The 24,175-nt window shown below is 42.3% G+C and overlaps 1 protein-coding gene across 1 annotated transcript in view; it reads left to right on the top strand.

Annotated features, from left to right (window-relative positions):
- CDHR1 (cadherin related family member 1) overlaps positions 1-24,175 on the top strand; it is a 90,170-nt gene that overhangs the window by 57,855 nt on the left and 8,140 nt on the right. The window contains exons 13-16 of the mRNA XM_084841866.1: positions 4,089-4,253; positions 7,911-7,978; positions 17,881-18,109; positions 18,348-18,602. Of these exons, the coding sequence (XP_084697992.1) occupies positions 4,089-4,253; positions 7,911-7,978; positions 17,881-18,109; positions 18,348-18,602 (717 nt within the window). The remainder of the gene's footprint in view (positions 1-4,088; positions 4,254-7,910; positions 7,979-17,880; positions 18,110-18,347; positions 18,603-24,175) is intronic.

Raw genomic sequence — 24,175 nt, forward strand, 5'->3', positions numbered from 1 at the left:
TTTTGGAGCTGAGAAGTACCCACATGGAGCAGTGGGGCTGCTGTGGGTCTCCCTAGACTTGGCTTCACAAAGCCAAGTCTAGAGACAGCCACCATCACAGCAAACCTGCTTGAACTGGGCACACCCTGGATCAAGAATAAGACACCTTGAAGCTGAGAGTCTCCCTGAAGCCAAGCCCAGGGAGACCCCCTGAAGCCCTCTCCTCCTGATTCAAGTTGGGTGCTGCCGAGTGGCTGCCCCCAGAGCTGACTGTATGGAGCCGTGAACCATAGGTGGATTGTGAGGAGAGACATTTCTCCCATTGTGCCTTTTTCCCTCTTTTGCCCACTGTGCAAAACTTTTTTGCAGGTCCCCACTTATTCCTTCTGTTCCCAGTTTGCACAAATGACTTGTCATATAACTGTTCCTTGTGATGTTCTTCAATGCTGCATCACTTTCCATTTTACCTGAGTGTAAAATACACCTGCACTCCATCGGTCATGAAAGGTGCTTTTCTGTGTCAGCTACATGACCCATTAAACTATTTGAAAGCAATGGCCTGATCCCTTTCTGGTCATTGCTTCCAACAGTTTTATAAGGTTACATGAATACATTCCTCACAATGACACAACACCATGCATTTTAAAATCAGGTAGGCACCAGTAACCAAGTACAAAAGGTCAAGCATGAATTGGACCTCAGATATCCTTTGAAACTTCTCCACTGTGCTGACGTTTTGTGTGTGTTCACCAAAGGGTACTAGATTGGCATAGAATCCAGTCTTGCAAACAGATTTAACATGCAGCAGCATTAACCCCTACCACTCACCCGACAGGGCTCAAGAAACAGTCATATAGGACACTTGAAAGAGGAAGACACTTGATGTGATTTAGTGTGGGAGAATAAATTATAGGGATGACATAGAAATTTCACTAATTTTGAAACAAATTTGGAGGTTCCTTCTCAGACAAACTATCTGAGAAATTTAAAGGATAAATTAAGAGTTTTGATGAGTCCAGTGAACTTTCTCATGTGGATTGCACATATCCCTAAAATGATAGATCCCCTCCTTCCCAGGTCAGATCGCCTAGTGACCTGGGCTCAGGGAGAGCTGTCACCCTCTGTAGTGTGTTCCTTGGCTCACGTGCTGGAGTCACCTGAACCTACCTGTTTTGTAGATACCTTCCTATGTTTTTCTTCTTTTTTGACCAGCTCTCTGATTATGGCACACGGTATTCTGGATTCTGTGGGTTAATCTGTAATACACATAGATATTTCTGTCTAGATGGAGAAGGCTGGATCTAATGTTCTTCTTCTCCTTTTGATCACTGTCATGGCCCTTGCTTACTGGTTTCACAGGGTTTAGATTATGCAGGTGCAACTGGAACGCAACATATAATTATTCCTACTAAAACTAGAAGATTCACAGAAGGTTATGAAGCATTGCCCAAGTATGCATGGTACAGAAATTACATGCTGTGGCCTCATGAATACTAACAGAATTCAGCATGATTAACAGTACTGCTGTAAATGCCAAAGGAAGTAATTAAAAGAGAAAAGAGTGTGTTTCTTTTTACTTAAGAGGTTGCACACTTTGTCTTGGGCAAAACTGTTATTACTATTATTATTAGTGATAGAATATAAACTGTAAAGGGCTTTGCTAGGAAATATAGAGCCCCTTTCTAGATTCCAAATTTGTTGGAGAGAAAGTCAGACACAGATTCACCATTTCATGGATGTTAGTAGTGAAATCCCAACTGACTTTATTGGACTGAATGAGGCCAATACATTGAGCTCTATCCACACAAGACAAAAATACTGTTCATCTGTCTGGCTCAGTGCTATTTACCCTGTTCTGGAGGAAGTTGCACTCCCCCTAAAGGATCGGGTCTGGTGGGTGCTCTTGAGTCCCTAATCATCGTTAGAGGCACAGGCAGCCTCTGTGGCTTGGAGCATCAGCTGAACGATCCTACCTGGCCAGAGCTTGCCTTTCAAGCAACCGTTAGTCATGCTCTGGGAAGTTCTCATTTGAACTGTTACAATGTTTTATATGTGGGGCTGCATTTGAAAACTGTCTGGAAATTTCAGCTCGTCCAGGGTGGCTAGTTGGTTAATGGGAAGTATCAATATGATCACATTATGTCAGTAAGTGCTATCTGCACTAGCTGCCAGTCTGTTTCCAGGGTCCAGTTCAAAGGTTTTCACCTTTAAAGCCCTACATGGCTTAGGGCCAGATTAGCTGAAGGAGATATAACATGATCATATCAACAGTTCCCATTAACAATCTAGCCACCCCGTTTCAGATTAGCTGAAGTTTCCAGACCATTTTCAAAGGCAGCCCCACATATAAAACATTGCATTCATCCAAATGAGAGCTTACCTACCTAGATCTGAAGGTCATAATCTGAGGCCATTCTCCAGATACCCCTGCTAATGAGGCAGGACAGGGGCTACAAGAGACAGGGCCTTTCCAGTAGTAGCACCCCATCTGTGGAATGCCCTCCCCAGAGAAGCTCACTTGGCACCTACATTCTGCTCTTTCTATGCCAGTTGAAGACCTTTTTGTTTTCCCTGGCATTTTAGAAACTTTTTTGTAGTGCTTTTAGATCTTCTCAATGTTTTATCCCTATTAGTTGTACTTCTGGTTTTATTATGAGCTGCTGCTAGTTTTATCTTGTTTTTATCTGATTTGTTTTATTACTGATTTTATTGCTATTTTGCATTTTACGTTTTTAACTTGTACACCATCCAAAGAACTTCAGGTATTGGGCAGTTTTAAAATGTAATAAATACATACATACATACATTTTGGTGGAGGAATGGTGACTTCTGCACACCCTGTCTCTCTGCTGTCTCTGGCCCCAGTCCCAGATTGTATGCATAGCCTGAAGCCACAGGCCTGGTCCTGGACTATGTGTGTGCACAGTATGAAGCCCACTGCTGCTCATCTTCTTCTTATTATCCCTGTGATCACCTCCTTGGCTTTTGCCTCCACTTACCATTACACCCTATTACATGTAGTGCATGCAAGAGGTGACACATGGAAAAACAGTGGGATCAACATGGCCACGGGCATCAGGAAGCATTCTATGGAGCAGTGATTAGTACAAAATGTGGTATTTGGTGTGAAATTCAGCCCCCTGAGAGTCTCAGCTTTCATTGCTGTTAAAGCAAATTTCCAGCTCTTGTGGCTGAAAAAAAAATATTCTTGATAGTATGTGAATAATGGCTGCTAAAATCTCAGGGCAGTACCCAACAGTGACATTGCAAACTCAAATAGCGGCAGCAGAGCTCCGCTGACTCTTTCCATTGCACAAGCAGTTGCCCATTATGCTTGCCCAGCTGGTTCTGCAACCCGTTGCACAATGGGTGCAAGCAGTTGCATAACCAGTTACACATCAGAATGCACAACCGGTTTCACAGCGTGTACAGCAGTTGCGCAACAGGTTGCACAGACCATTGCACAATGGGATGCAGAATGCATTGCACAACACATTGCACAACACATTGCACAAGAGTTATGCAAAACCACTTGTGAAGTCACGCTTGTGCAAACATAACTTTAGTTGGATTCTTCTCTTGTGCATAGTTCTGAACCTAGTGTCTGCTAGCACAACATCATTTGCACTAGCGGAATGAGACAGTTGGATACTTCCCTCAGAAATCAAAGGGAGGAGCCTAAATATGATTTCCAGGACCAGGGTGATGGAGCGGGGGGTGGGGGGGTGGAATTTGTCCCCAAGGAACTCAGCTTGTCCCAAGGAACACTAAGAGGTTGTTGAATCCCCACTTGAGATCCCCTATAGATTCAGGATGTGTTGGAAGCTTGAGTTTGCAGCACATAGCACAGAAACATTAAGGAGTTTATACCCAGATTTTAGCAGCCATTTGAGAATTAACTTTTTATTATTTATCAGAAGGGTAAACTCAACCTTTTGAAGTTGTTGTTCCTTTACTTTGGTTCTGTGTATGTTCAGTTGATGTGATTCTGTTTTATTATCAGTTATACTGTTTATTAAAAATACCCCTGCTCTATAAAATCACTTTACAGTACAATTTTGTATGTCTTTTAAAGACTTGAAATGATAATTCCTCAATTACTTCCTTAGCTTCTTGCAATAGAAGTTAACACTCCTGAGAAGTTTAGTTCAACAGCTGATATTGTAATCAGTCTCTTGGATACCAATGATAATATCCCAAAGTTTTCATCTGATTACTACATCGCTAGGATTCCAGAGAATTCCCCTGGTGGTTCCAATGTAGTGGCTGTAACAGTAAGTTGTACTCATTCCTTTAGAGTCATGCTCTGTTTCACTAACTGATTTCCTAATATACAATAATTCTCTCAGTGTCTGTAATTATTGCCTAGATTGCTATATTATTTATCCCAACTGGTGCCTTTAAAAAGCCTAGGTATTCAGATACTGACAGCAAAATCTGTCATAAATCTAAGTACAAAATCAAGCTAAAAAGAACACTGAAAATTAAATTTGAATTCACCAAAGCCTGTCACTGTGCATGAAACAATTCTGGAACTTTCTGTGCCAATCAGAAATGTATTTGTTAAACTATAATGTTGTTGTTCTCCTCCCACCCTATATATTTGATCTCAAAGTTATCATGGAGTACCAGAAAAGATGTAGTGCAACCATTTTAAACTGAGCAGGCTATTTAAATTTGAAATTTCCTCCAACAATTTCCACCATGTCCTGAAATGGGAAAAATGGGAAAGGACCCCAGCACAGAGAAACCAGTAGATATTTTCTCTGCATGGAATGCTCCCCAAATAATTATCTCAAAGTGGAAACTCTTTTATTGATAAGGCCTGATGTCACAGCATACTCAGTATGACAGTTTAGCTGTGTTGACACCGAGCTGACACTGTCCACAGCACAGACTCTCCAAATTTATTATATTAGTATTGAAAGCATAAAGTGTTCAGTGCCATAGAACCCAAAGGGAAATATTACCAAGAGCATATCCACATATACATTCCTAAATGGTATCTTTTGAACTGTATTTTTGTGGTTGGGAGTTGCTACAGATCTCTAATTAAGACAAAAAAAAGTATCAGTAGCTCACCAAACTACAGTTCCCAGAATTCTTCAGAGGAAGATATGCCAGGTGAGCTGATATGAAATGTAAGTTTTCAGTGTAGATATGTGTTTGGAGAAGACTGGGATTTTCTGCAGTGCCTTCTCCATCTCATATGTTATTTAGTCTAACTAAATAAGTGTTATTTAGTCTAACTAGAATATCTGAGGAGAAGAAAAAACATGGCAGATGCAAACAGCAAGATGGTGGATTTTCAGTCATCTCCCGTATTTTCTAAGTGCCCAATCGCCATAATGCTTAGGCATTTTGTTAGCATAAAAATATAAATGTTATGAGCAACATTTCCTATTTTTCTAGCCTCAGAACCTAATGGTAGTATGTATCTCAAGTGTGCAGAGCCACCCAGTGGCCACACTAGGTTATGCTGCTAGTTGAAAGAGTTTTGGTGGAGAGTTTCATCCTTTCTTTGTGTATTCTTCTCCTTGAATCCAAATTAACGGATTTGGATTTGGTGAGAGCCTTCTGACCCAGGAGTAATAAAGGTGTCTCATCTCTGAGGTTTGCCAGATGAGAGACAGCAGTACCAGGCCATCAGAAATAGATAAATTGGCACCCTTTACTGATGAGAAAGGAATCCAGATAAGGAGGTGCCAATGTTAAATTTTGGGTTATGACTTTCACTTAGCAGATTTAAAGGGGGGACCATGAAACAAGTAGCTACATAATGAGGCCAGATAGGTCATCAGATAAGTTACTAAAAAGTTGTTTCATTCCAGATCATGAAAATAATGAAATATGTATAAGATAACGAGCTTACAAGAAGGTTGATATCAAGGAAATATGTTTGTGTCAAAAACATGCCTGTAACATGTCAAAGAAAGCTAAAATGTTTGTATAACTATGTTATTATGAGCATTAATCATGATAAGAAGCTTCAAAATATGATCATCTTATTTAGGGAGCAATGCTATGGCCCCTAGTCAGTGGCTAGACGGCCATAGGATATGTGGTTTTCCAGGAACTGGCCCCATGGTCCGCACTCAAAAGAGGAACGCAGAGTGGCCAAAATGGGGCATTCTGGGGCAGGGAAGGTGGAAATGCCAGTACAACACATCCTATGTGTCATCCGGCAGCCTCCTGCCCCGCTTCGCCATCCCACGGCTAGACAGCTGATTTCGGCTGTCTAGCCGCAAATGCAGGGCAGGAGAAGCGCAGAGGGAATGATTCCCTCCGTGTTTCTCCTGCTCTGCATTGGATAGGCTGTCGCCTCTGAGTTCGGAGGCGGCCACCTATCCCCATAGGATTGCACCCTTAAACAATATACAGATTTAAAGTAGAAATGCTATCTTTGGAATTCTTAGAAAGAAATATAATTTGTAGTAAAAAAATAGTTTGGACTAGGGCTGTGCATGGACCCCCCAATCTGACTCGGAGGCTGCTTCAGGGCTTCCAAGGCAGGCCTGATTCAGTTCAGGCTGATTCGGGGGGGGGGGGGCTCACTTTGGCCTACAAAGCCAAAGTGGGATTTGGACATCCAAATCCCACTTCGCTCCCCTAAAAAGGCTGCCCAGACCCCAGCTCCTTACCTGGGCCTTTAGGCTTGTTCTGTTGGGGGAGCTGCCACCAGCACTGCCAGGGGAGCTGGCGCCAGTGCCAGGGGAGCTGCCGCCGGTGCCAGGGGAGCTGCCACTGCCACCAGTGCCACCGGGGGAGCCGCTGCTGCCACCAGCTCTAGGTCCTCTGGACATGTGCCAGCAGCTGCCTTGTTGTTCTGGGGGATGGGGGGAGCCATTTCTAAAATGGCAACTCCCTGTATTTTCAGAAATACAAGGAGTCGCCATTTTAAAATGGCTCCCCCCCCCCAGAACAACAGGACAGCTGCTGGTGCACATCCATAGGACCTAGGTAAGGAGCTGGAGGCTGGCCAGCAGCAGTGGCTGCGGCATGGCGGCTGGCCTTCCAGATCACACTGAAGTGCATCAAAGCACTTTGGAATGCCCCGATTTGCTTCAGCTGCTTCAGGCCCCATCTGCCTCACCTTGGAGGCGGCCAGAAGCACCCCACTTCTGACTTGGAGCTTGGGCTTCATGCCAAAGTGGTGCACAGCCCTAGTTTGAACATATTTTATAGCATCCAAGAAGTATATAATGGGCTCTCCCACACTGGAGGCATTCAAGGTGAGGCTGGACAGCCATCTGGCGGGAATGCTCTGACTTGGATTCCTGCATTGAGCAGGGGTTGGACTTGATGGCCTTGTAGGCCCCTACTATTCTATGATTCTATGCTATCCTTTAGGATCAGCTTTCCCTAACATGTTGCCTGTAGAATTAACCTGGTAAGCTTGATATTCATTATCACTGAAAAATGGCAAATGTGCTTGACTCTGCTTAGAAGCCTTGTTTAGAATGATGTTAGATGCTTCATGTGTTCGAATTCATGCATGCATAAGCCCTTATATTTAGTACTTTTTTGTAGTAAAAAGACATATCTTGTCTGAGAGGGTGTTTCTTAAGAAATAGAATTCAGTATTATCCATATCAAGAGTGCAGTACTGAGCTGGCTGTAGATGGGATCTGGTTTTTAAGAGAAATCTGACTGTATACACAGTAGACTGGTGATCAGTAGTTGCCAACGTAGTAACAATATAGTTTGAGAGAATCTCTGAACCAGGGCATATGCCACACTATGGCCACTTCTCCACTGCAAATCCCTCTCCCAAAGCTGTTTTTCCCTAGGAAATGTAGCCACCTGATTTTTGTTACACACATGCATGTAAATTGTAGTTCCGCCCTCAATGGGACCAGTTCTACATGCTATGAAAGTTGGCTTCATTTTCATTTTAATCAACTGGAACCTCTTTCCATTCTCTTTTTAAGGCAACAGACCCAGATTCAGGCCTTTGGGGTGAAATGAAATACTCCATATATGGAACTGGAGCAGATCTGTAAGTTTGATAGATACACATATATTTGTTTTCAGATGTGTGTGTGAGTTTAAGAATATGTTTGAATAATTTTAACATGACTGGCTAATAAACAAGAGTAAAGACAATGTTCTGGTACATCAAACTCGAACATAATGAAATTAATTTCTAAGGTGAATATTGGCATGGCCCCAGGTGTCCTGCCACCACCAGAGTTGTCCTCAGAGGAGGAGCCAGAACCATCAGAGCCAGTTGGCCCCTCAGGAGACCCTGGCACTAGCCAGGACAGTCCAGGACCCTCAGGGTTAATGCCTGTGAATCTGCCTCCTACAGAGGTGGAGAGTTCAGCTTCTGAGGCAGAGGAAGATTCTGAGCTGCCTCCTAGCCCCCAAGAATGCCAGCACCTTTAGGTCCATGATTGAATGGTTACCAGGCAAAGGAGTGCTCACTTACGGAAGAGGACTACTCATGAGTTGGGCCCTTCTCATGAGGAAGACATCTGACAAGCTGAGCACTGGGTGAGGTTCTAGTAGCTTTAGCTATATCAGCTCTCACTGATAGCTTGAGACCTGCTGGAAATAATGCTATGTCCAGTATCTGCTACCTTGTGTCTTGTCTTGTGATGGATGCTCCTTGCTACTGACACTGAATTGTTTCTTGGCCCTGCTTCTGAACTCAGTAACATACCTAACTCTAACTGATTTAGTGTGTTTGACCTCTTGCCTGTTACCCTGACCACTCCTGCTGTTGTCTGATCCTTGTTGCCTGCCTGCCTTCTGACTTCTGCTTGGATTTTGACTATCCTATTGCAGTGCTCCCTGTGATTGCTTGCAAAGAGCCAAGGCTCAGTTTAGAGCAGGACAAATGTATATCTGTTGCAGGCTGTATCCCAACAACAGTGCTCCATTTCAAGCAAAGTAACAAGCAAAGAGCCAAATCTGCCAGGTTCTCCTCTCCTGTACACATCAAATATTAAAGCATAAATGAATAACAGACAATGGAAAGGATTTTGATATCTTATATTTTAATGTTCACAGTTTTAGGTTTCAATGCTATATTCACTTACATAGGCATAAGCCCCATTAAACTCAGTGGGATTTGCTTCTGAGTAGACATGTATAGGATTATGCTGTTAGTGTTGATTTTATGGAACTGTGTAAAATTGATGCAAGCTGTCTTGAGCACTTGTGGAAAAGCAGTTTTCATCTGGGGAGTCCCCTGCACGTAGATGGTTTGAGGAGCAGAGTTCAATTGCCATTAAGGATCAGAGAGCCAAATAAAGCCTTTCTTGTTTTAAATGGGATCTGTTAAATGGTTCAACAAAACTAACAAACTGCCAAATGTTGCATGCATCATGCTTTTATTTGGGGCATGACTCAATATATTTGTTCTTACAAACTGCATAAATGTGCAATTCTCTCTTATTTCAACTCAGAAATTGCATTTGGGGGGAAATCCATTGCACCATGCCGTTCACAAATATGAAAACTGTTAACAAGGAATATAAGCAAAATGGATTGTAAAATATGAAACTTGAAATGCCAGACAATGCATCCCTCACTCTAATTTTTTGCCAAACAAAGAGGCCCTAGAGAGCTTGTATAATACTTAGCTTTGCATCTAAATGCATCAGTGTTACCCTGGAGTAGCACTGTTCTCTATTGACTGTTGTAGATTTGGATTTAAGACTGTTCTTTGCTTTTAAGACTTATACATACTCATACAAGCATCAAGGTGAGATGGTCACAGGGTTGGAAAGGGGAGAGTCAGCCCTTCCCTCTCCATCAGCCACACCGCCCAAAAATGCCCCCCGCACTCCATCGGCACCAATGGAGATTTTTTAAAGCCTGATTTCAGTGGGGGAGGGTGATTTTTTGAGGGGAGGTTGCCATTTGGGGGAGGGTTAGCCCTCCCCAGCAGCCACCCCATCCTAAAAACGCACCCCCCCACACCACCCTCATGGTGCAATTGGACTTTTTTAAAGCCTCAATGCAGCATGGGCAGGGAGCAGGGAAACTGTTTTATCTCTGATAAGATAGGCAGGGAAGCTGGTGGGCTGGATGGGGACCTGCCTTAACCAAGTGATAATCAGTCTGTAGATGAACCTACCTTTTTCATAGTGGTATGGGAGTGGTATGATAGAAAGCTGCTATTCTCATGTGTGAGTCTCCAGCCTGAGCTCTACTTGGAGCTGTCCAAGGTCTTGTTGGAACATAATCTTCCGCTGACACCATCATCTGGCTGTGACCAACACTTGGGGGTGTTTCCATCAGCAATTTACTCCGAGCTGGCTGTGTGTTGAAGTTGTGAGGGGTACATGATGTCGTGGCCATCCAGCAGCCACCCTGGAGCTTATCATGGAAAAACCAGATTTCCTGAGACTGCTTAAAGTCTGATTCTTTTCCTTAAGTCGGATTCTCCCTGGTATAGTTGCTGTGTGCTCCAACCCCTGCATTTAGCTCAGGTATGCCAGCCCTGCCCAGAGGTGTGCCTTTCACCATGACCCTGGTCAAGGGGTGTTTCCTTCCATTGTGCTGAATGAGACTTGCCCTTTCAACAACCACAGAAATAACAGAGAAACCCCTCAATTGACACAGCACATTTTAAAGCCCAATTCCTTAAGTGCGATTTAGCGCGATCTTGAGGCTCTGATTCATTGCCAGAAGTAAGTACTTCACAGCTTCCTTATAGAGATCCTGTGGGTTACAATAGGGGCTGGTTTCTGTCTTTGTGTTCTCCCTGCCCCACTTTCTCAGCACAAGCATATGTGTATCTACTTGGAAGTAACTCTCATTGTGCTCATTGAGGCTTGCTCCTGAAATGCAGGCACATCTGGGCTTTCAGGGGAAAGGAGAAAGGGAGGAGGGGGGAAGCTTATCTTATTGATTGAGGAGCCCCTGCCAGTCAGGTGACATTCATTCCAACCCCCACCAGGAAGTATGTTCTGTGAAGCAATTTTTACTGGTCCTGAGAACCTGCTCATGGAACCCTGCTCACAGCAAAGCTGATTCCTTTTTAAAAAAAAATCCAGTACTTCTCTATTAGCTTCTCCTTCTGTTGTCATGGAAACACGGTCCTGGAGAAGAACCTCAGAGTTGCAATCCCACTATCTGCCTCCTGGCAGAAGACATCCACTAGGGCAACCAAGGCCATTTCTGTCTCCCAAATGGGCTGAAAGCCGGACTCAGAAGAACTTACATAATCAGTTTCATCCAGGGAACTCTAGAGCTGAATCACCACAAAATGTCTGAGCATTTTGCCTAAGAATGGAATATTTGAAACTGGTTTCAAATCAAATCAGAGGTGTCCAAAGATGTTATGGTATGGGTTTGTTTTTTCTTCTAATAAAGAGTATCACTTCCTTCTTTAGATCATTGGAACATGACCCTTTCTCCGTGAGGCATTAATAACCTTTGCTGTCCACACATGTAGCCCCATCTTAGACAACTTAATCAGCCAGGACAGGCAGGAGTCAGGCATATCAGAGTTGGCTGCAGCTCTCAAACAACGTTATCCAATTACCTGGTTCACACAGTTACCACAGCCCACCATGGTTTATTTAAACCATGATGACTTGCAGCACACATGGCCACCAGGCTGTCTATTTGAATAGATAGACAAGCCTATCTTGTCTGGTTGTGGCTTGTCATGCCATCCAAGCCCAGATGGCAGTGGTTGTTTAAGGGTTAAACAACCTTCAAATAACCCATGGTCTGTTGTAGTGTTATTTGAGGGTTGTTTAACACCCAAACAACTTCTGCCACCAGGTTCAGACAACATGACAAACGATGGCAACCCCCAGCTAGGGGTTGAATATTCAAAGTGGCCATCCACAGCATGGCTTAAATTACCTATGGTGGGCTGCAGTGATTGTGAAAACCAGCCCATCAAGAATTATCCATAGAAACCTGGATTTGCCAAGAGAACATTAGCCTCAGTTTTAAGGCATTTTATTGGCTACTTATTTGTTTCTGGAGCCATTTTGTTGTGCTGGTGTTACTTACTTTTAAAGCCCTGCAAAGCCTGTATCGTGCATACCTTAGGAAGCACATTCTCCCATATGTGTCTTGCCTTCCCTTCAGATCAGCAGCTGAGGCCTACCCTCCTTTATTGAAGTTGGAAGTATGAGGTCACAGAGCAAGCAAGCCTTTCAGCTCTGTCAGGTTCTCCACTCAATAAGGAATGAGGCTGGAGGTCAAGGTTGAGTTAACACAAATCCTTTGTTCATGCATGAAGGTTGGCTGCCAACAAAGGGGAAAACAACAACCCTCCTTCCAGAACAACACATTCATATACCTGAGGAAAAACTGGCCCGAGGACCAATCACAGTATACCACCATATATGGCATCTAATATCTGTTATTCACAGCAGTTTCTTAATCATATGATTATTCTAAACTAGGACTGCTTTACTGCAAAGCTTTTACAGACTCAACAATTAGCAAAGTTAGAAAGCAACAGTTGGCAAAATGAGCGAATATGTTCCAGGAAACATCTGGCACATTATGGAAGCATTCCAAGTTTCTTTTCTTAGGTTCCTCTTTTCTTAAGGCCCATTGATAGAGTGCATCTGACCCTTTCTCTTAGTTACAGCAGACAAGCTAAAAATGATCCTTTAGCAAAATAAAAATGATTCTTATCAATTGCCTTTTTGATGTTTCTATACTAAAGGAAGCATCACACTTCTATCTGGCCTAGCCTATTTGCTTCTTCTTCAATTAAGATATTACTTCCATCTCCCTCTGCCCCTTCAACAACATGCTTTCTTCATATTTAACTTGTAATTCTTCATAGTCAAGTTCTTTTTCTATAGCTACCATACTGAGGTATTCGCATTGAGGGGTTATCTGCATCTTTTTTGCTTTCTGGCAGAGACTTTCTACACTAGGATTGCCAAGACAATCAACAGAGTAATTCTTAGTATACCCAACCCATTAAGATTTTGGCTAGCAGACGTTTCAGTGCTATTCTAATATTTGAGAGAAGGTCATTTAGCCAATCGAACCATCCTCTCACTTGGTCAGTATTTACTTGGTGTAAAACATGTACAGCCTCTTTTATTTTTGCTAAATCTGTTTCTATTTTACTGTCATGATTGACATAGAAACAGCAAGATTAGTTAATTACAGCACACCTTGCTGAGCCAACATCATGTCTAGAGCCATTCTATTTTGTAGGACCACATCACTTAATTATTTTATTTCAACTTTCAGCTCTCTAATAACATCCGTTTTTATTTCTATGGATACATTCAGAAAGGCTTGTTCTAAATAGAGAGCTTCGGCTATTGGGCGGTATAGAAATGAAATGAAATAAATAAATAAATCATATATTCTCTAAGCCGGAAAGAACATACGTGCAAAGGTGTAAAACCTTGATTTTCATTTTAACAGAGGATTTTCTATTGTGGCAGTATCTCGTGTACCTCGGACCTTATGGGCAAAGCTTCCTAAATTAGTAATGCCTTTGGAAGTCAATTGTTTATGTACTGCCTGCAAAATGAGGCATTACATAAGCAAGGGTACACCTTCCCCACCAATTAGGAGGAAGGGCTTTGTACACTTTTGTCCCACATTGAAAATAAAGGCCTTTCTTATTCAGTATAAGTGTCAAAGCATTTCCTTTTGCCCAAAACTTACCACCATTTGGATGTTTACTGGTTTCTTGAGTATCTCATGTGTAATAGTGATCATCATACCTTCTTGCAAACTGAAGAACTACCTTCTTCTAATTTTTAGTAGATGTAACCCAGTTTTTCTGTGTGTGTTTTTATACCCACACAAAATAGATGTGTGTACTTGCTGGGTAACAGACCAGTCTACTAAATCCTCAATGTCTGGACACCATGAGGCATTAAAGTTTGGTTTTTGTACAGCACTATTTGCATATAGGAAGTATAAGGAGCGGTTATAGAGGCAAGAAGCATCCTCTTTTCAACTAGGGTACAAAAAATTTAGAAAATCTCAAACCACATCAGGCAGCTCTTAAGGAGGAAGTCTTGGGAAACTCAGAACTGTGTCTCGAGCACAGTGGCTTTTTTTACCCCACATCTAATTAAAAATTATCTATTTCCTATCTTCAGAGTCAAACCAGAGAATGTGAGCACATTGGTTTTCTGGAACCCACCCTAATTCCTTTCTTGATCCATGGCAGTGTTCTAAGCATATTGGAAATATAACTGTAGAAGGTTCTACTTCAACAAAAGGAATACCCTTGGCTAGAGCATGATCATACTATACCCTTTTCAAGTGCTCCTCTCTTGGACTGACTTGGCTAGGTCCCCACCTTGTGAATATATGTTCTCACCTCTACTCATCTTGTTAGGGGAGCTGGAATACCCATCAGTGGGGGGTTCTTTTTGCGCCACCACTTCTCACATATCCAACAGTTTTTCAACCCTGCTCCTTCTGCTAATACTTCCAGGGACTTCTGATGAGGGTGTGTATGCCAGGTCTTGACAACTGGACTTATCCAACTCAACCCCACCAGAATATAGACCCACATTTTCTGTGGTCAGATTACTGTCAACACAGAATAAAATTAATATGCAAAAGAAAAGAATTGCTAAGCAAAATGTATAATCTAAAATCTTGAGATTTGCTACTGCTATTAAACTGATTGGTGTTAATATTATCAAAAAGACAATAGACACCACTGCAGTATTTGTTAGTTCTGACATACACAAAAGATATATAACAGTAAGTGTTAAGTGAAATACAGACACAAGAAGAAGACTATAAAACAACTCAAAAATATCTAGAAGTTGAATCTTCTAACATCTAGGGGTTTGGCTTTTGGCTTTTTTCCCCCTTTTAGCTATTGGGGACCACTTTAATTTCTAAAAGGTAGCATTTCTGGGCATTCAAGTTCAAAAATATTTATTATTCAGCTAGATATTCTTCGAGACTATGTTGTCAAGACTTCACTCAGCAGGTGTACTTCAAGAAATTTTCAGTTTCAGGTCTCCTCCTGGAATTGGCTCTGCTTTCTACTGGCTGGAGGAATCCTTCTTTACATGGGAAGAGTGTATCCATGTAGGCCTCTGTATGTGAAGTGGCCAAGACTTGGCATGGACCTTCCCACTGGGGCTGGAAACACATCTTTCATCTGTGGCTCTTCATCCATACCTAGTCACCAGCATGAATCTCATGGCACGGGTCTTCAGGTGGCTCACCCCACAACTTCTGGGTCTGTGGGTAGAAGCTTGAAAATGTTTTAGTGAGAGCTTTTACGTATCCCACCTGCAGGTCCATTAGGTTCCTCAGTGCTGGGGCTGCTTAGCACATGTAACCCTATTGGCATGGGCCTGCCAAAGAAAATTTCAAAAGGGATGAGACTTTTTCAATGATTTGGAGTGTTTCTAACCTCTCTTAAGGCCAGAGGCAATGCTTGGGGCCATTTTAGGCCTGTGGACTGTCCAGTTTTTGCCAAGGTATTTTTCAGAGTGTTATTCATGTGTTCTACCATATCTGAGGACTGTGGATGATATGGAGTGTGAAATTTTAACTCAATGGACAGTATTTTACACAATACCTTTATCCTGTTAGCGGTGAAGTGAGTGCCCTGATCAGATTCCAAATTTCAGGCAGGCTAAATCTCGGGATAATTGCGTTCAACAGGATTTTCTTTACTGTGGTGGCATCTGCCCTTTGACTGGGAAAGGCTTCTGCCCACCTTGAGAACATGCACACTAGTACCAAACAGTACTTCTTCCTTTCTGCTGGGAGCAACTCCATATAATCCATTCGCCATGCCATTCTTGGCATTTCAGGTCGGTGTGCAATTTCAGCTTGCCAGCTGAAGCAGGAAGGGATAGATCAGGAAGAGAGAGAGAGAGAGAGAGGGAGGGGGATAGTGCACCCAGTGAACAGGATGAAAAATCAGGGGGAGAAACTTCCAAGGTTGAACTGACAGAGTGAGCAAGAGGAGATGTGTGGCGGGGGGTGGGGGTCGTGTGAGCTTTTCTTATAATAACTTGCTCTACTTGAGAAGGTACAGGAGGAGGAGGAACAGAAGAATAAGCAGAAGGAGACCACAGATCAAAGAGATATTCTTCAGGCTGAAAGGGACAACTAGGCAGAGAGGGATACTGAGGAACATATGGGGGAACAGGCTCTTTGTTTGGTGGCATTTCTGGACTATTCCTTTTTGAAAACTTTCAGTCATGTCTTTCACCTGTTGTTCTAACTTCTTTACTTTTTCAGACTGATTGGTGATGTGGCTGTCTAATTTTTGTTTGTCAGCAACATCTCTCCACAAATACCAATAATCTATCTGCCTAGGCTTGGGGTCCTCTAAGAACCCTTTTAAATAATTTAATTTTGCTAAATCAAAAGAACCTACTTCAGGCCATTGCAATGCTGGCTATTCATATGTAAACCCATTCCAAACATGGCAGAGAAAAACCATTTGTTTTATGGACTGTCCGGCTGGCAATTTTCTTGGCTGACTATAAATCTTTATAATTTGTGCCAGCGGAGAACCGGGTGGCCATCTCTTTGACTGCAAAGCCCCCATGGTGGAGTTCCAGCCAAGTTCTCCACAGCTGACAACTCAACTGAGCAATCAGGCTAGGACTGTCAAAGAGAAGAATACCCACCCACCTGGCTTTCGCACAAACAAACACACCATACCACTCCACTGGTTTAGGAGCCTGTTCTCGAAGGGAACTGCTTCCTGGGTCAGTCTCTTTCAACCTGGGCATCAGCCCACACACCTCAGGCAGGTCACAGCCTTGTGGGGCTCGCCACGGCAGTGTTTCGTATTCCAGGCACACACGCACAGTAATTCACACACATGCTTGAAAGCCAAAAACCAGACAACAATATAGTCAACCCGAGATCCTGAATGTGTATAACTCAACCATTTCCCAAATATTATTTTAAGGGGAAATGACTCTTACAGGAGATTTTCTAAGGGGGATCTCTTACCTCTAGATGACATGTGTGCTGTCTGATGTTCAAAATCCCCACTTACAGGCTACCCAGGAGTGCCAGCCATCCCACTTCTAAAACCAAATTGTCAGGTTCTCTGCTCAATAAGGAATGAGGCTGGAGGTCAAGGTTGAGTTAAAACAAATCCTTTGTTCATGCATGAAGGTTGGCTGCCAACAAAGGGGAAAACAACAACCCTTCTTCCAGAACAATACATTCATATACCTGAGGAAAAACTGGCCCGAGGGCCAATCACAGTATATCACTATATATGGCATCTAATATCCATTATTCACAGCAGTTTTTTAATCATATGATTATTCTAAATTAGGACTGCTTTACTGCAAAGCTTTTACAGACTCAACAATTAGCAAAGTTAGAAAGCAACAGTTGGCAAAGTGAGTGAATATGTTCCAGGAAACGTCTGGCACATTATTGAAGCATTCCAAGTTTCTTTTCTTAGGTTCCCCTTTTCTTAAGGCCCTTTGCTAGGGTGCATCTGACCCTTACTCTTAGTTATAGCAGACAAGCTAAAAATGATCTTTTAGCAAAATAAAAATGATTCCTATCAGCATTCTCCCTATGGAACTCACTACCCTAAAAAATTATACCAGACTCCATCCTCGCACACTTTGTACTGCCAGTTAATGCTTTTTTTAGAAAATCCAGGCTGGCTTTTGAAAATGTTGGATGGCTGAGCTTTATTTGAAAGGGGTATTTTATTGCTATTGTTATTCAGTGTTTTTAATAGATGCATTGTGTTCATTGTTTTGTTTTACTGTTTGCTACTTTGAGTATTTTACGGAGAAGTGGCTAATATCAATTAACACATAAATTCCAGCTATTCACTCATAATTGGAACTAGAGCCACTGTAGCAGTAAGGGGAAATCACATTGAAAACGGTACATCTTAACAAAAAATGGCCTGTCTTTTCCTCTGCTCTGTTCCCTGTAGTTGATACACATGATCCTTGCCATTTTGTTTTACAGATTTTTGATCCACCCATCCACTGGGATCATCTATACTCAGCCATGGGCTACTTTAGATGCAGAAGTCACCTCCAAGTACAACTTCTATGTGAAGGCAGAAGATACAGAGGGGAAGTATAGCTTGGCTGAAGTGTTCATTACTGTACTTGATGTCAATGACCACTCCCCAGAGTTCAATGAGAACATCCAAGAAAAAACCATGCTAATTGGATCTCCAGTGAAAGTGGAGGTAAGTCATGATATACTTATTTGTATGTTTGATTTTATGTACTGGTTGTTGTTGTTGTTGTTGTTGTTGCTGCTGCTGCTGTTATACCTCTCACAAAAAGCTCAGGGTGTAATCCTGTTGAAGTGGATTCTGTTACCGTCCCTAATAGTTAACTGAATTCCTCTGCTCGGGAACTTTAAAACATTCAATAAAAGTTTCTTTTCCATCATTCCTTCCCTCCCTCCACCCTAAAAAACAGGCAACAGACCAAGATGCTGAAGAGCCCAATAACATAGTTGACTACTCTATTATGCAAGCGGATCCAGCCAATGTGTTTGATATAGACCAAAGCACTGGGGAAATAAAGTTGAAATCCTACATAAGCTCCCTGGACATCATTCACAACATCACCAATAACAAAGATTGCATATGGTCGGTGGTGGTCCAAGCCAAAGATCGGGGCTCTCCTTCATTTAGTACTACAGCTGTCCTGAAGATTGATATCACAGAAGAGGTAAGAGGATAGGATACCAGAGAGAAATGCCAGACTGGGTGATCAAGCTCAGTGGCTGAATAACAAAGAGTGATTTGTAATGTGTACCATTGCAAAAGCTCCATTACTAAATATGTTGAGGTTGGGTTGAAAAGAATAAGGGAGCGCTGTCAGCTGGACATTTCATTCCTTCAGTGATGCAACTGCTGGACCTATTTCAGCTGGCATTCTGAACTAGTTCTGGGACGGAGACTGCCTTGGTCACTCTGGCTCATGATCTGCACCAGGAACTTGACAGAGGGAGTGCATCTATGTTGGGACTTCTGGACCCCTTAGTGGCTTTAAATACTTATTGATTGTGGTATCTTTCTGAATCAGCTGGGTGGGTTGGACTTGGGTGACACTGTTCTGACCCTGTTTCTGGAAGCTAGATTCCAGAAGGTGGTGCTGGAAGACTACTGTTTTCGCTCTTTAATGTCCACATGAAACCACTGATAGAGGTTATCTGTAGGTTGGGAGTGTACTGTCACCAATATGCAGGTGACATACAACTCTAGCTCTTAAAAAAAAAAAAAATTAAAGCAAAGGTAGCTCGTTGGCCAAAAGAAAAACAGTCCAAAATCCATTCTAATGTAATACCTTTATTTGAGTTGGCCTAATAAAGGTATTACCCCAATATGGATTTTGGAATTTCTCTTTTTCAACCGACTCCAGGGTGGCAATGGAGATTCCACGTCTGTGTTTGTGGCCCATAATGGAATAAATGTGGCCTAACAAGCTGAGACTTAATCCAAACAAGATGGGGGTCTTGTTGGTTAGTAGAAAAACGGCTCTGGAAATTGCTGCCTGCTTGGATGGAGTACACTCCCTCTCAAGAACCAGGTTCACAGCTTGGAGGTGCTTCTGGACCCAGCTCTGCTCTTGGACAGGCAAGTGGTGGCTGTAGCTAGGATGGAGCATCTTTGCTCAGCTTGGGCTAATGCACCATTTGCACCCATTATTCAAGAAGGCAGATCTGGCAACTGTCCAGTTTAGATACTGCAATGTGGTGTATGTGGCACTCCCTCTAAAAAGTGTTTGGACACTGCAGCTGGTACAGAATGCTGCTTCGAAGCTGCCAGTGGGGACCTGTTAATCTGAGCATGCAACTCCACTCCATTCATTCTGCATTGGCTCCCAGTGTTTCCAAGCCCAATTCAAAGTGCTGGTTATTATTACTTTTATTATTATTTAAAATTATTTTAAAAATATATTATTTATTATCTTTAAAATTATTTATTTAAATTTATATAAATAAAAATATTTATATATTTATATAAATATAAAAATTTATTATTTAAAATTATTTATTATCTTTATTATTTAAAATTATTTAAAAAATATTATTTATTGTCTTTAAAACCCTAAATGGTTTAGGCAAAAGGTACTTAAATGGTTGCCTGCTCCAACATGACCCTGCCCATCTATTGAAATCACACCGAAGAGGCCCTGCTCTGCATTCCGGCACCATCTGAAATATGATTGATGGCTGTGTGGAACAGGGCTATCAGTAGGGTCACCCAGAGGGTCACCCTGTCATGGAAGCCCCATCTATTGCCTCTGCTCCTCTGGTATAGCTCTGGGGTGAAGGCTGGCCACACTCCAAGGGTGAGGCTGGAAGTTGGTTATGGGCTTACTTCCGGGGTGGCGTTATCTGTCTCTTTATCCAGCAGCAGGCAGTTTGTGTGGGATGGGAGAAGCGGAGCATTTTCCAGAGGCTAGTGCAGACCACCTTATTTAGGCAGTCGATCAATGTGGACAACAAAAACAGGCTCTTGATCTTTTTTATTTTTAAAACTTTATGCAATTGGGTGGGGGGCTTTCAGCAAAAAGCAAGTTATAAATCTTATGAACAATCAAACAAACTAGTATGAAGGGATGAGAAATCTGCTCTGGGCACAATCTGGGGAAGAATGCAAGATGGAGATCAAACGGGCCTATAATGTATTAGCAGTTATTAAAATACCTCTAAATTATGTCATACTTCCTTTTCAGTATGGAATAACTAGGCATGACTTCATAATGCTTGGTGAAAAGCCAACTACCCACTTGCTCAGACACTTCATGAGGGCAGCAGGCCAGGCAGAGCGCCACCTTGGCAAGGTTCTCATCGGCTCTGAGCCTGAAGCTTAACACAGTAGAGCACATTTCAGCAACTAAATACTGAAGGTGGAGAAGGAGAAAACATGGAGGCCACACAGCAGTGGGCTTAAAAGTCCACACCCATTCTTAACTCACCCTTGATTTAACCAGTCATGCTCCATATAGCTCTCATTGTAGGAGTAACTCCTCTTTTTATATGTTTAACTTCTTTACTATTACATTTAATTTCCCAGAATTTTTCTTTTAAAATGTGTGTGGTAGTAGACCTACTGCTGGGGTGGTATGGTGGTGGTGCATACCTGTAGCTGGGGGGACGAGGGACGGGCAGGTTGCCCCTCCTAAATTTTCTCTGACCCCCTAAAATTTTTACAAACAAATGATTACATTTATTACAGAAATGTCAAAAACCAACAGGAAAGCCTTTGTTTTTCTTCTTAAGGATACAGATGCTATTATTTGGGGGTAATGCTGCGGTGGAATCTGCCCACATAGTCCTAATAGTACATGCAGTTGAGGCTGTACCTCAGATGAAGGAATATTTTGACTCATGTGAACAGTTGTATATATTTTTTCAAGAAGGAGCATGTTGCTCAGATTTATAAAGGCAGTTCTTTACAACGCCTGTAGGTTCACTTGGACTGGATGCTTGGATTCAGTTACAGTTATACATTCAGACAAAGAATTCATTCTTTCCATAGTCAAATTACTCAGAGCATCCTCCCCTTGTGAAAAATGGGGATTGGACTCGACAGTCTTATAGGCCCCTTCCAACCCTAGTATTCTATTCTATGAAAATTTTGTCATCTGAAAACTGAAGCTATTGGATTGCTCAAGTAGTCTTTCTTTTCCCTTTCTTACTAAGTAAGAAAAAGCACTGGGTAAAGGCACTGGGTAAAAGCACTGGGATGACTTAAATCTGTAACATCGCTGCTGCAGAATTCCTATTCTTTATTTTTTTAAAAGCTTTTTTGTTAATTGGTAGCAAGAACCATAACAACTGTTGAAGTTGCTTAGTGAATATTTTTGAATGCACATAAATTGCAATATGGCTGCAAAAATAAGGATTAAATAAAAACAGTTTACAGGGTTTTTTTCTTAAGAAGACCTGCTGACCAGATAAATTGCCCCCTACTTTTTTTTTTGGCACACCCCACCCCTGAACATTTAGGCTGGCTGCAGGTCTGTGGTGGTGGGAGGATAGAAATGGCAACCTGTCTCTGATGTACAGCTTGGGGATGGAACCTCTTGTATCTTAGCTGTTGCCCAGGGAATAGGTGGAATATGAGTGGACAACTTATGCAAGCAATGGTTTACTTTTGTTTAGTTTGGGTAACAGAGAGCTAAGCTATACAAACAGTAGTCTCACAAAATATATCTGTGACTGGGCTGTGCCATGTCAAGCTGCAGGTGGGAAATCAAATGTTTTTGAATACCTCTCTCCCCATGAAAATCTCCCTCAGCATAGAAAATTAGTATGTCCGGGTGGACTAGGCTAGAACCCAGCTTTTCTTCTTTGCTCTGCATGGTGATATGTGGGAAGTCAAGAGATGCTCCTTCACATGTGTCCACAATGCATATGTGTGATGATGGTTCACATGTAAGTCATTCCATGGGCTCTTCTTTCATATATTAGGATTCCCTTCTGCCCATTAACTTTGTTATGACCCAGTTCACAGAAGGTGGTCTCATGTCAATTCATGTCAACAGCAAGGTACCTGTTTTAGAATATCATTTTCCGTTCAATAAACATTGGAAATGAGTGCTGATGAAGTTTGAAACAGCCTCCATTAATCCCATTTCAAGCTTTATTATCGCCAAAGCGTGTAATCTTCATGGGTATACCTGAGGCTTAGGTCTGCTAGTCTTTGCTATGCTGCCTGTAATTTCCTCAGCAATATGGCTTCTAAAGCTTCATTCCCTTGTCTTTCTGTTGTGGATCCTATCTCATTTTGGCCTGTTTCTGCCTTCATTGCAACTGCACTTACCACTGTATAATCATGGTGCATGAATCCATCTGTGGATTCTCTCTTTAAGGTTGAGTTACATTTCTCAGGAGGAAAAAGATCAGCATATGCCACATTTCCGGTGGAAATAGCATGATCAAACCAACAGCATGTGAACGAGGCACCCCCTTTGAATTATGCACTCAGGCTGTAGTTGAATGCATCTGTTCCTCTTTCACTGTCTCCGCCCCACCCCTCTGCTTCCTGCAGGTTGGTGTCCTGTTTTCCTTTTTGAAGGAAAAGCTTCTTTGACAACATACCTAGAGGTGTCCAGCAGTGTTAATCACATTGAGTAATTAAGCAGGCCTATTTTTGATTAACATTTACCATTCCAATTAGCACAAGGCTGCTCCCTTCAAGATGGATGCCTGGTGGCTAGGTCTGGTGGTCTCATGCATCAAAAGATCTTTTCCTCTTGGAACAATGCAGGGATTTTAAAAAAAAAAAATTCCCAAGGCTATTTCATTTAAACTGATTCTATTTTTAAGGGATGTGGTATCAATTACAAACCCACTGAAAAATGTGCTGAAAAGCATATGTTATTTACTGCCCCCCTGTCCTTGATTACGGATATTTTTATGAGATAATTTGAAAGCCCAGATTTCTGTGGCCTGGAATCAGAAGGTTGGTCCTTGCAATGCCAGTGTGTGCTGAGCAGTTTGCTAGGGTTTGTCCATAGTCAGTAAGATTCTTATCTTGTAGAAACACAGGGTTACAAGGGGTGACAATCCATCAGAGTAACTCTCTGTCCCAAATGTAAGAATTGTCTTGCTGGATCAGAACAAGTTCTAGTCAGAGCTGGGCTACACACCACACTTAAATAGGATTGGAAAGCAGCCTGGCTGTGCTTGCTTATCTCCTTGAAACATTCCTAAACAGCCCCTCCCCACAGGCCAAGAAAGGTGGAGGGACTTGGAGAGCTTATGCTCTTCCCCCTTCCAGATGTTAGGGAAGATTAGCCTCATGAGAGTTAAGAATGGAAGGAAGCCCAGCTTAGTGGCTCCATGTTCCATACAAGTATGAGCCTGGTTTCTCTCTCTTCTTCTAGAGCACAGGGAAAGTCAGATGAGGTTTTCTTGCCTGTAGGGAGGGATCCTTTAGGAAGCCTTCTGAGTTCTGAGAACTAGGGGGATTTCATCATGAAGAATATAACGTGCAGCCTGCCTGGCTCTCACAGTACTGCACTCTGTTTGCAACAGCAGCCTGGCAGATACCTCTGGAAGCTCAAACATAGGGCATGAAGGTGAAGGCCATCCAATGGTGTTTGTCTTCAGGATGTAGTAATAATTGCTTCTGTAATGGATGCTCCATTTAACTGTCATGGCTAATAACCACTGATAAGCCTATCCTCCATGCATTCCTCTATTTATTCATTCATTGAATACCACCCTTCAGTAAGAATTTTGAGGGTGGTTCATACACACTCACACATGGATATAAAACAATAAA

The sequence above is a fragment of the Heloderma suspectum genome, chromosome 3, assembly GCF_057233095.1.
Source record: "Heloderma suspectum isolate Gila_16-S chromosome 3, 16-S_ref, whole genome shotgun sequence".
Classification (NCBI taxonomy): Eukaryota; Metazoa; Chordata; class Lepidosauria; order Squamata; family Helodermatidae; genus Heloderma; species Heloderma suspectum.